Source organism: Sinocyclocheilus rhinocerous, unplaced genomic scaffold (assembly GCF_001515625.1).
Source record: "Sinocyclocheilus rhinocerous isolate Xijiao unplaced genomic scaffold, SAMN03320098_v1.1 scaffold1182, whole genome shotgun sequence".
NCBI lineage: Eukaryota > Metazoa > Chordata > Actinopteri > Cypriniformes > Cyprinidae > Sinocyclocheilus > Sinocyclocheilus rhinocerous.
In genome coordinates, this window is record NW_015624203.1 from 1042863 (window position 1) to 1055349 (window position 12487).

The window sequence follows — 12487 nt, forward strand, 5'->3', positions numbered from 1 at the left end:
ACTGTGCAGTCAGTGTAGTCAGATTCTCAAACAGATGACTCTCATGAGCCATTTCTTTAAGTGAATCAGAAAAACTCATCAGTTCTTTTTAGCAAATTAAAATGTTTAAGTGAATAAAAAAACTCACTCAGTGTATAAGGCAGTGAATAAGTGAAACAAAAACATACACAGCAATTAGTGTAGTCTAATTACTGAAAATAAAAATAATAATACTCTCATGAGCCATTTCTTTAAGTGAATCAGAAAAGTATCAGAGTAGTCTCATTCTCCAACAAACGACTCTTATATGCCATTTTTATGTGAATTCAAAACATACAGCACAATCATTGTGGCTGGATTCCTAAATGAATGACTCAAATGAGCTGGTTCTTCTAAGTGAATCAAAAGAACTTCAGCTGTTACTGGACTAATTTGTCTCACAAACTTTTATACAAACTTTTTCTGGAGTTTGACAGTTCCCATCTTTTCATTGTATGAAAAAGAGCACCAGCAACAATGTGCTAAACGTCTCCTTTTGTGTTCCACAGAATAAAGAAAGTCATACAAGCTTGAAACAAACAGTGATTAAATGATGCACTTATAAGCTATTTTTTAGCCGAATTAAAATCAAGGCAGTGTCATATTTCTGAAAGAATGACTCTTATGTTTATGGTTTAATTGTTTTTTTTTAAGAAAAAAATAAATAAATACTGTGCAGTCAGTGTAGTCAGATTCTCAAACAGATGACTCTCATGAGCCATTTCTTTAAGTGAATCAGAAAAACTCATCAGTTCTTTTTAGCAAATTAAAATGTTTAAGTGAATAAAAAAACTCACTCAGTGTATAAGGCAGTGAATAAGTGAAACAAAAACATACACAGCAATTAGTGTAGTCTAATTACTGAAAATAAAAATAATAATACTCTCATGAGCCATTTCTTTAAGTGAATCAGAAAAGTATCAGAGTAGTCTCATTCTCCAACAAACGACTCTTATATGCCATTTTTATGTGAATTCAAAACATACAGCACAATCATTGTGGCTGGATTCCTAAATGAATGACTCAAATGAGCTGGTTCTTCTAAGTGAATCAAAAGAACTTCAGCTGTTACTGGACTAATTTGTCTCACAAACTTTTATACAAACTTTTTCTGGAGTTTGACAGGTCCCATCTTTTCATTGTATGAAAAAGAGCACCAGCAACAATGTGCTAAACGTCTCCTTTTGTGTTCCACAGAATAAAGAAAGTCATACAAGCTTGAAACAAACAGTGATTAAATGATGGCAAAAACTTTCATTTTTTGGGTGAACTATCTCTTTAAAAGACTGCAAGTGGCAGCAACCAACACATTCCACTGGACTGCAGTAGCTATAGAAAGCTTATAGAAGCTTGCGTGTCGAAACTATAGAAATCATTTCTCTGTTGGAATAAGAAATATTATCTCCCTTACTTCACCAAATAGCAAAATCATTTTTTCTATAGAATAATTCTTTCCAGCCGTGTCGGTGGAGGTGAAATGCCTAAATACAAACACCCTGTTACTTTTTTCACATCTCACCTGGCAGAAGACGGGTTTGTAGCTTTCTGAAAAAATGTGCGCCAGCTCCTCCGAGTCTTCAAAGTCTAGCGGCAGGCGATCCACGCATAGGCACTTGGAGTGGAGGTGGTCAGCAGAGGTCAGCTGGTTGACGTCAGCCCATTGCACCATGAGTGCACGGTCGCCCAGTGGTTTGCCCAAGAGTTCTGATCGTGCCCTGGAGGCCGAGTCCTTCTTCATGTACTCCACAAAGCCGTAGCCTTTGGAGTGGCCCGTAAGGTCGCTGTACACCAGGAAACATCGTTCAATGTTGCCGTAGGAGCGCACCAGCTCCTGAAACTGGCTGGCAGTGACTGTGTAGGGCAGGTTGGTGACACACAGGAGAGAGTCCGTGGGCTGAAGCTGGACGGTGATGTCACGGCCTCGGACTGATGTCTGGTGCAGAGTTCGGATGGCATCCTGTGCCTGGTCACCATTTAGAAGGGTTACGAAGGCTAGTGAGACACACACATACACACACATACACACACACACACAAAAAAACATTAATAAAACACTTAAACAGCAAATCAAATGGATCTTGATTGTAAAAAGCAACAAGAGTACAAGAGAATACTACATCCTGTGAGTGATATTAGAAAGAACTAAAGTTGTGGGTCACGATGAGTCTAACAAACACAAATGGAAAAACTCAAACAAAAAAATAACATACAGGTCAGAGAAAAACATCATAATACATACATCATAAACAAAATAAATTTGCAGCTATATGTTAGTGGATGCATTTCATGGATGAGCAATTGTATGACTTTTTCATTATATCACTGAAACTAAGTGCGGACTGTGGACAATAACTTTATAGGAGTAAACAGTAATGCTCTAGGATCTGGTACTGATGATAACTGCAGTGAATATGCAGCACAACCTTAAAAAAAGTTAAATTCCAGCACAAACATCCTCACTCATATCACAATTTTACCAGACATTAAATATTCACAGTTCCTTCTATGCATGACACTTAGGGCCCTGTCATACACTTGGCGCAATGCGCCATGCGCCGGGTGCGCCGACCGGTTTTCCCGTCCTTAAACTAGCAAAAGTGGATTTGGACACCCCCTAAGTGCACCTGTGCCGTGCGCTTTAGACCATGCGCTTAGATCGTTAAAATAGGCCTACATGTGCGAATCGGTGGGCGGGGCTAAACAGGCAGCGATGTAGAATCGGTGGGCGGTGGGCGTGCTGGTCTGAAAACAAGGTGTGTTCAGGCGCATTGCTGGCGCGTTGCTATTTGGCGCGTGGCAACTGAAATAGACTGCGCCATTGACCAACAAAAACCTGGTCTAAAGTCAATGGCGCAGTAGTTTTTTTGTTATTTAAAGAGCGCGGTAGTATAGGCGGGTCCACAGCGTGCGTACACTCAGCAGCACACAAACATGCCAAATATTAAAAATGAAAGGATTGCAATGTAAAAGGTTATTATTGTGTAGGCATGAAATATTTTTGAAATGCATTGATCCTATTGTGAACGATATCCATGCAGGTTTTATTTTATTTTATCAAATTTTTAATTAAAATCCCAAAATGCAATTTTCCGATGAAAACAACAGACTTCTCTCTGGTGATGCATGCCGGACTTTTCTAAATCATTTAGTTCACTTAGTCCACTTTAGTCCCCTGTCTCTACAAACTCGCATTTGTCTGCCTCCATTTTTAAATGCGCGCCCACATCTTACATTCCAAACAACAACGGATACACAGAACTGCCCTAAATGATTTATTTTTCGATAATCAGTTACACTCGGATGAACATCACAATTAGGAATAAAAGATCTGCCACTCCTTCCGAATCATCCTGACTTCATAAGAATAACTGCTAAGTTATTCATCTCAGTCTTCTATCTCAATAACAAAAAAGTAAAAGCTAAAACTTTACAGATTGCCTACTGGATTGGCAGATGGCTCTCTGTTTATGAACCTGATTAATTCCTGGAAATGTACCAATACAGTGAGTCTGTTATAAAATAATTCCTTAATTACAATGAAATTCAATTAAACCATGTAATTAACTTCACAAGAAGTCCGTCGATTTAATTATCAAACATAAAAGGATTTTACATGATTTTAAAAAACAGGGCATAAATTGTTGAAAACTATGTCTATAACTCTTGCCGATGAATAAAATATTTTGTTTAGCAAAACATGCTGTTCCACATACAGTAAAATTGAATTCTGAATATGTTATGCACATTATTTTTAATTATACATCCAGCATTTGAGCACAAAACCCAGTTTATGACATTTATGCTGTTTATACAGTAAATGAGACTGTTGCATTATTTCCCAGTAAACTGTTTAGCAAGAACTAATTGGATATTTTCCACCCCCTCAGAAATTAATCAGCCCTTTAACTGCTGCTGTACCTGTTCTGCCCTTTATAATATACAGTGACAATCCTTTAAAATTACAGTAATCTTTTATAATAAATAGTAAATAACTACTATAAATAATGTCACACAGGCCCTTGATCCATAGAAGTTAATCTCGTTTATACTTCATTTTTTTGTCCTTCTCAACCCCCCTTATTCCTCCCTTCCTTTTAACTAGAGCAAAAGAAGCATAGCTAGGCATTTTCTTTTCCGACAAAGAAAAAATACAGAGTGAACAAAGAACAGCTAACATAATAATCTTAGAAATCACAGCCACTTTAGCTGGTGACAGCACTGAGACAGCCATTTTTTTAAACACAGGAACCTGATTATAGCCTTCATCTCAATCTGTGACAGTTATTAGTTTTTTTTTTAAGTCGAGGAGGGGGGGTTGTGTGGTGAGGGGCTTTATTGTAACAGCATAAAGCCTATAATTCTTCAGCCATGAGACATCTAAAATTACTCATTAATGTACAGTGGAGTCATTAATAAGCGCTACACAGGGACTAGCATGACAGGGTTCAGCTGTCAATAGAAGATAACATTACTGTCTATTGCAGATCTTTCATGGCTTCTTTAGGTCCGTTGGGGTCAGTTTGAGTCCAGATTGGAAAGTTTATCATTCTAGAAACATCACAAAACAAAGGCACAACAATTACAGCAATTATAAAGTTAAAATCACAGCGTTGAGCCTCCTCTTCCCATGAGCATTCCCCGTTCTTATTACACTCATTAGACTTTTCGTTAGCTCTGAGATGATAATATGCTAAGGAGGAGTAACACTCACTCAGCTACTGTAGTGTATGACATGAGCTCTACTCACACTGTGAGAGCTCATTGAGATTCATTAAGCCAGGGTGTGAAAGATCACAGCATTTAAAACAAGCATGGGTTTGTATCTGTTAGCACACGGGGTTAGATGATTGATGCAGTCGTTTCTGTCCAGGCTAATGACACTCATAAAGCATCATTCCAACTAACTGGCTAACTGGCTAAATTTGCATATTTCAGTTACACACTGAATTAACTTCTTTGGCAACGAGAAAACTGTACCAAATTCTACTATGTCCTAAATTTACATTTTGATACCAAGAGACTGCTTTGTTGCATGCATGGCGTAAGTATAATATCCATCTAACACAAATCAGGGGTCAGAAACCTTGTGCCACTTTTGGCAGGCGGAAGGGTAAACACTGGCACACGAGCAAAAATTGAGAGAGGAATATTACATGACTGTTATTTTGTTGGTTTTGGAAATGTTGAAGGCAGGGTCAAAAATGAACACTCACATTTTAAACATGCATGATTAAAAACAAAAACATACAAACCATCTAACCGTTGTACCTCAACTGGATAGTTTACCATTACAAAAAAAAAAAAAACATTTATCTGACATTTATTTTAAGACCAAAACTCTATGTGGCAGCACATACACTACTGTTCAATATATTTTTTAAAGAAATTAATACTTTTATTCAGCAAGGATGCATTAAGTTTATGTACAAAAGTATTTTCTGTTAAAAAAATATTTCAAATTAATTCTGTTCTTTTGAACTTTCTGTTCATCAACAAACTCTGAATCATAAGTTTCCACACACAAAAAAAAATTTAAGCAGCACAACCATCTTAAAAACTGGTGATAATAAGCAATGTTTCTTGAGCACCAAATAAACAAATTAGAATGGTTTCTGAAAGATCACTGAGGACTGGACTAATGGTTGCTGAAAATTCAGCTTTGCCATCACAGGAATAAATTAGATTTTAAAATATATATATATATATATATATATATATATTAAAATAGATAAACAGTTATTTCAATTTTTAACTATATTACTGTTTCACTGTATTTTTGATTAAATAAATGCAACCTTGGTGAGCATAAGAGACTTATTTAAAAACATTCCACTTTTAACCACTTTCCTGATTTCTTTGAGGGAAGGGTCTATAGGCAGGTGTATGCATGAGCTTTTCTGATCTACCAGTCTAATATTGAGAAATAAGCTCACGCAATTTACTTATGAATGTGAAGAGACAACGGAAAATGATACAGAAAGCAGCAGCTTTGTTTCTGCTCTGATAGCCGCAAAACTACACCAAACACTGTGAGTTTGTGCTACATTTTTCGCTTTTCAACCAAACTTACGAAATGGCTGTTCAAATGCATTCAACCACATGAGCGTCTACACTACAAAAGCAACCCGGTCTAATGTGTTTTCGACTACCTCTGGAGTGGTCAAATACGGACAAGATCAAAATGTTTCACACCCCATTTACAACTGCACTTAGCATTGTCCACTTGAGATCGGATTTTATTAACGCATTTTAATATCAGGTGTAAACAGGGCCCTAAAAAAAAAAGAAAAGTGCAACTAAATATTTCAGTTGAGCAAGCTGAGCTCCTTATTCTGCCATGCTAAACACTGTAGCACCGTGAATGAGGATTTAGCCACTGTGACACAGACACATGCAATCACTGTGGTTTTAGTTTACAACTAGGTCTGTGGCAAAGAGCAGACAACGCAGCTCTGCCCTGGTAATGTGCTCGTTATGGCTTGTTAGGCTCCATTCAGACTGGGTGTCGTTACCAGATGGCTGCAATATCTTAGCAGACCAAGGCCATCAGCGCCGGGCCAAGTTTGGGTCCTTCAGGCCGTGCCTTGACAGAGTGTCCTCCCCCCACTAGCTGCCTTCAGCGGCAGAGCACAAACAAGTCTTCCCCTGCTGCTTTACAGCATGTCAATTATCAAGCATTCAGGCAGACACACACACACACACACTATCACAAACACGCAGACAGACACTCTATGATCCAACTACTGCTTTATGGTGTCAACTGGCAGGTCAGAGATACACAAACTCACGTGCATACAGTTCCAGACTGCAACTATATCAATTCTAAGGTCACCTGACCTAGCATTAAAAATAACACTACAACACACACAGATTTTGGTGTCCACCCGCTATATCTCAGCATGTTAATTACCACTGAAAACGCCCAACAAAGCTGACAGCTGCCATACTGTAGATTTGGAGTATTAATTCTGATGAACATTCAAAAGAACAAACAGACACATTCGTCTTTTATCTTTAGTGTAAAAACAAAAAAAATGAATCCATTTTTGTTAGAGATGGACCAAAATGCCCTGAAAATGGTTTAATTTAAGACGTGCCTTAGCACTTTGCAAGTGAGATGCTGTACCGGGTGAGCTAACGAGCAAGTTCACTACATTAGAAAAGCTTTAAAGCTGCAGATGCAAATCTCAAAATGTATTAGTTTACAAATCATGCATTCTGGTAAAAGCATTTTGAGGTCATAAAACAGTATTGTGCAAGGAACCGCACATAAAATACGTTTTTATTAATCAATAATCAGCCCCTGTAATTGTAATTTGTGTGAATAAAAGAATACAAGTGGTTGGTGTTTTACTGCCACTAGCATTCATTTCAGCTGGAAACTGCAGTGAATTTTATGTATAGGTAAATTTTTGGAGTTTTTCAACAATGTAAGTATAGGTATGTTTTTTCTAGGGATGCACCAATACCGATACTGGTATCGGTATCGGGCCCGATACTGAGCTCCTGTACTCGTACTCGTTAAAATGCCCCGATATCAAACGCCGATACCACACAGCATGTGATAAGTGCCATATTCAGACAAAGAAACACAGACAACAGACATGGAGTGTCCTAAATAAAATCTCGTCACACATACAGTACAACACATTCAAAATAGATCTGAAAAACAGAAAAACAAACTAAATGACATTGCTATTTCCATTTCCAGCCGCGCTGCAAAGATGCCCGATAATGAAGCGGTTAAATGCTAGCATTACCCAGCCTCAATATTCAAATATGTTCTGCTCTTCAGCAGCCACGACTTTGGCCTTTGTCCTCCTGTGTGTTCATGTTTGAGTGTGAGAGTTTGTGTGCTCCTTCTCCAAAGCCGCCCACATTTGCCACTGCATCAATTAATGATGATCTCCTTCTGCTTTCTCAGCATCAGTCATCTGGCTGAAGTGGTTGTCGGGCCGAGCAGTTAACTCCCACACGCTCCCGTAAAAAGCCCCTGTAATGCTTCTAGTGGAAAATGAGACCCCCACACCGCTATTGGATCCATTTGCGGCCCCCTCTCTCGATCTTCATCATCTGTGAGATTGAGATGCATGCTGGGTGGTTGTTCTGATGGAGTGCTCATGCCGTTTAAATGACGTACATCATACCATCACCTAAACACATGCATCACCTAAATAAACTAATCTGAACCTGTGAAGAAGATCATGTCATATTTCACCTCAAAATTACCACTAACTAATGGATCATAGTAGTATGTGTTGTACTGCCTTTATACTAACTTAAAATAATTAATAAAAAACATTAATTAATAAAAAATTATTAATAGTAATACTAATAATTTATATAAATTAAAAATATATATTAAATAATGAAAAAATAAAGGCACTACAAGTATTTACTGAAAATTTTGTAAAAAAAAAAAAAAAATGAGAATAGATCCTTTATTTAAAAGTATATGAATAATCTTCGAGAATTATGGGAATGTTTTTAAACCTTAAAAGAAAAATGTTTGTACGCATCATGGTAATGATAATTTGAGGGAACTTAATTAAACACAATTAATTTTCATTTAAATAATGCAAAATAGGCATTTCATTTCATTTCATTTCATTTCATTTTATTTAAGCATTGTTTTTTAATTTTTTAATTTTTGACATGTTTTTGTGAGATTTACCCAAATTCTTTAACCATGATTATTTATATTATATATATATCAGTGTCAGCAGGCTCGAACACAATGTTCTTCTCCCAATTTGTGATTCTCGAAGGACAACTACAACATGACATGTGCCAAGAGAGTGGGCAGCCATTTCCGGTGTGTTTCCCTCATAGATCACGTGTGTCAGATAGAAGTAGTTTTAACAGCTATGATTTGTCACTGTACAACATGCTGATGAACTGTCCGTTGGGAGTGAATGTGAACGCTCACACGGCAATTAATTTCAGGGCTGAAAATCAGTCATTTAGAAACTGGGCACAGCAAACAACAGCGCACATAACAAGAATTGAGGCGTGAAATGACAGCATGTGGGCTTCTAATGGTGTTCTTCTCCTCCCTTTGGGACTTGAATTCAGCTGTTATCTGTGCTGTCTCTCTGCGTGATAAGCCACTGTTGAGAGAGATCAGTGATGTGCTGTCACAGGCATGAGAAGAATCCTGAGATGCTGAACTGATGGCTGAGCGTTTTTAAGCTATTGTCTGCATAAACGTCCATATTTGAAGGATCTGTACTGTGGGAGACAATGTATTCTAAATATGTTACTACATCCAGGACTGACAAAGTAAAAAAAAATATCTGAAGTGAAGAACAACTGTTCTAAGGAGTATAAAGCTGTAGTCACCCACTATGTCTTCTTAGAGGCACGCAGGGTGAGCATTTAGCTAACTGTAATCTGGCAGAAAGCTTAATACAGCAGCAAGCGATTCTGTGCTATTAAGCTTTTCCTCCATGTTCTGTGCAGCTTTGCTTGCCATTAAAAAGAACATCCATAAATTAGCTCTTTCTATGACCTCATATCAGTCACAGCCAGCCCATTTTCACCTTGTAAATGACCACAATGCAACAACACAAAAAGCAAAAGGGTTTAATCACTTAATTAGATACCGTGACATAACCATCCCTAATTGCTACTTTTTAAAAATATGCTAGGAAACCAAAAAGGATAAAATGTACGCAGAGAGACTTTTATCAAAGACTCTCAATGTCATGGTCACTAAAGCAGCTTCAAAGCACTCTATAGACATTTCAACTGCATTAGTCCGAAAGAAAAGTGTCAACTGACAGTTAATAGGTGAGATCTGAAGACCTTGACACACAGAAAGGCTTGCAACTATAGATAATGTTAATAAAACAACAACAACAACAATAACTAATAACAAACTTTCTTCAGAACTTGAATTTCAAGAGCTAATCACATCAAGCCGCCTCTTGTTATGCAAAGTGTTCTGCACAAAAGTCTGATTGTACACAGAAATATAAAGGTATATGAAATCTAAAATGATGTAGTATATGATCAAATAAGTAAGCCATTCATAGGTTGGTTCCTCTGAAAAATATAAACACTGTGGCTCTTTGGCACTATCAAAATATTGCTGTTCTGTTGTTTTGTTTTGTGAAAGTTTAGAATCCATCCGTTAACATTCCCATCCATTCCGGATGACACAAGACCCCCAAGTACACAGTATGTAATTTAAAATCATTCCATTAGAAGCAGAGATAGAAAAAAAAAACACAAAGTAGACTTCATAACATGCATTATTTTACTGGAAAAGCTATGCAGTCATGTAAACGGAAGGGAGAGAGATAGAAGAAGGTCTGATCCCTAATGGCCTTCCCAGACACTAACAATTCAATTAAATGCACAAGTGTGCAGGTTCTCTTGTATTACTTTCTTCTCTGCATTTTCTCCAGCTGATGTAAGTCTGTACTTTCACATCACTCCTAAGCGCAATAACAGCAGCTCTCAGATTCCAATGTGCAGAAATACCTAAACAATAAACCTATGCAGGATTATTACGGGTAAACCTAAAACATTTCATCCATAAGAGATGTGAATAAAAATAAATCATGTATCTTCTTTTAAAACTTGAGTCCTTTTCTGTCCTTCTGTCTCTTCTATTTGAGTGAAACTGCTTTATCATGATGCTAAAACATTCAGAGGGATACCAGGAGCCAGATTGAAATAACATCCTTAAGAAAACATTCTTCAAAACCACTATTTTCTTCTTATATTCTAACACAGAAAAAAAAAAGAATGTTTTGTATTTCAGAAAAGAATTTAAAAATGTTCTACTTTTAAAAACGTTAAGAAAATATGAGAGTTTCTTAATTATTTTTTAAATAAAAATTCATTAATTGTACTTAGGAACTTTCTTACATGCCAGCAGTAAAGAATTACATTGTTACTATAATATACAGTATATATATATATATATATATATATATATATATACACACAGTGGGTATAGAAAAGAATCACCCCCACCCCCCCTTTTAAAATAATCACATTTTGTTGCTTTGCAGACGGACACAGTTTTTGTTTTATCCAGCTGTATTTACACTGTATTTGTATTTACAGCTGTATTTGTACTGTATTTGTATTTACAGCTGTATTTGTAAACTGTGTAAAGGTGTAGCTAATCACCTTCTCAATGGCACACAAAGCTATTTGAGCTGTGATCAGCTGTGGTCATTTTGATTCGCTCAGCATGAAAAGAGCTTTCCTGGTAGGCCTGTCACGATAACAACTTTTTGTTGTGCGATATATTGCCCCAGAAATAATAGCGATAAGCAATATTATTGTCATTTTAAAGACCATTTTATGCCACTGAATATATAATCATAATGTAACAGCATAATAATGCAAGAAGGCCTAATTCCAGTCCTTGGTAGTGCAACTGAAGCAAACAATCAACTATGGGTGGCAAAGCAGCATTACAATTTTCAACACTAATAATAAAAATACTTTTTTTCTCGAGCACTGAATCAGAATATTTGAATGATCAGATCATGTGACACTGAAGACTGGAATAATGGCTGCTGAAAATTCAGCTTTTGCCATTACAAGATAAATTACAACTTACAAATATAAATTTGAAAAGTTATTTTAAACTGTAATAATATTTCTCACTGAACAGTAGTGTATACATCCTATAATTTATCCCAAGAACTTAAGTGATTCGTATGTTTACGAATATTACGAATATTTAACCAAATAGTGTAAACATACTGGCTCTGCGATGCTATCAAAACATTGCTCTGTTTGTTTGAGTCGCCCAAAGTCTAATTTACCTGGAGAGAGCTAGCTGTTATCATCTGCATGGCAGCTACTCGGCTGATGTATGCAACTTCTAAACTACGCAACTTAGATGTTGGCATCTTTGCTTAATGCTAGTTATACAGCCCTAAAAAACCCTTAAACACAACACACTAATCACACATCAATCTACAGGGGATAAATAGTACACTAGAGTTCAGACTGTACGGCTCATAATTTACATCATCAGCATTCCACAGACTGAACATACCGCTCTGAAGAAAATCTGCCTCCCTTTCCAGACAATCCAAGCATTTAAAAAGCTGGAAGGCCTGCAGCTGCTTAAGGAGAAAGATGTCCACCAGCCTTGTTTGCCATTTAAAAGGTATGGGGGAAATTCACACGCACACAAGTGACTTTTATCATCTCTAAAGAGGCTTTAGAAATGAAAGAACTGAGTGTGAATGCAAAGCTGAGCTGATTTTATTAAACTCAACTTGTCTAGGTGATGTTTATTTCTTTGTGTTGTGTGGCAGGTGCATAACATGGAGTCTGAGCACTAAGGACCTCCATACACTTCCCAAGACGCACTTTAGAGTTACTTACATTTATGGCAGACTGAAATGACCTTACAAAGATACAGGCAGCAAAACCTGAAATAAAGCACAGATACTGAACATTTCAGATCAGTAACAATACGGACTTGTGCTTC

The 12487-nt window shown here is 37.0% G+C and overlaps 1 protein-coding gene across 2 annotated transcripts in view; it reads right to left on the reverse strand.

Moving 5' to 3' along the window:
* LOC107739056 (ribonucleoprotein PTB-binding 2-like) overlaps positions 1-12487 on the reverse strand; it is a 75292-nt gene that overhangs the window by 52361 nt on the left and 10444 nt on the right. For both annotated transcript variants that reach the window (XM_016551035.1, XM_016551042.1), the window contains exon 3: positions 1538-2010. In XM_016551035.1, the coding sequence (XP_016406521.1) occupies positions 1538-2010 (473 nt within the window). The remainder of the gene's footprint in view (positions 1-1537; positions 2011-12487) is intronic.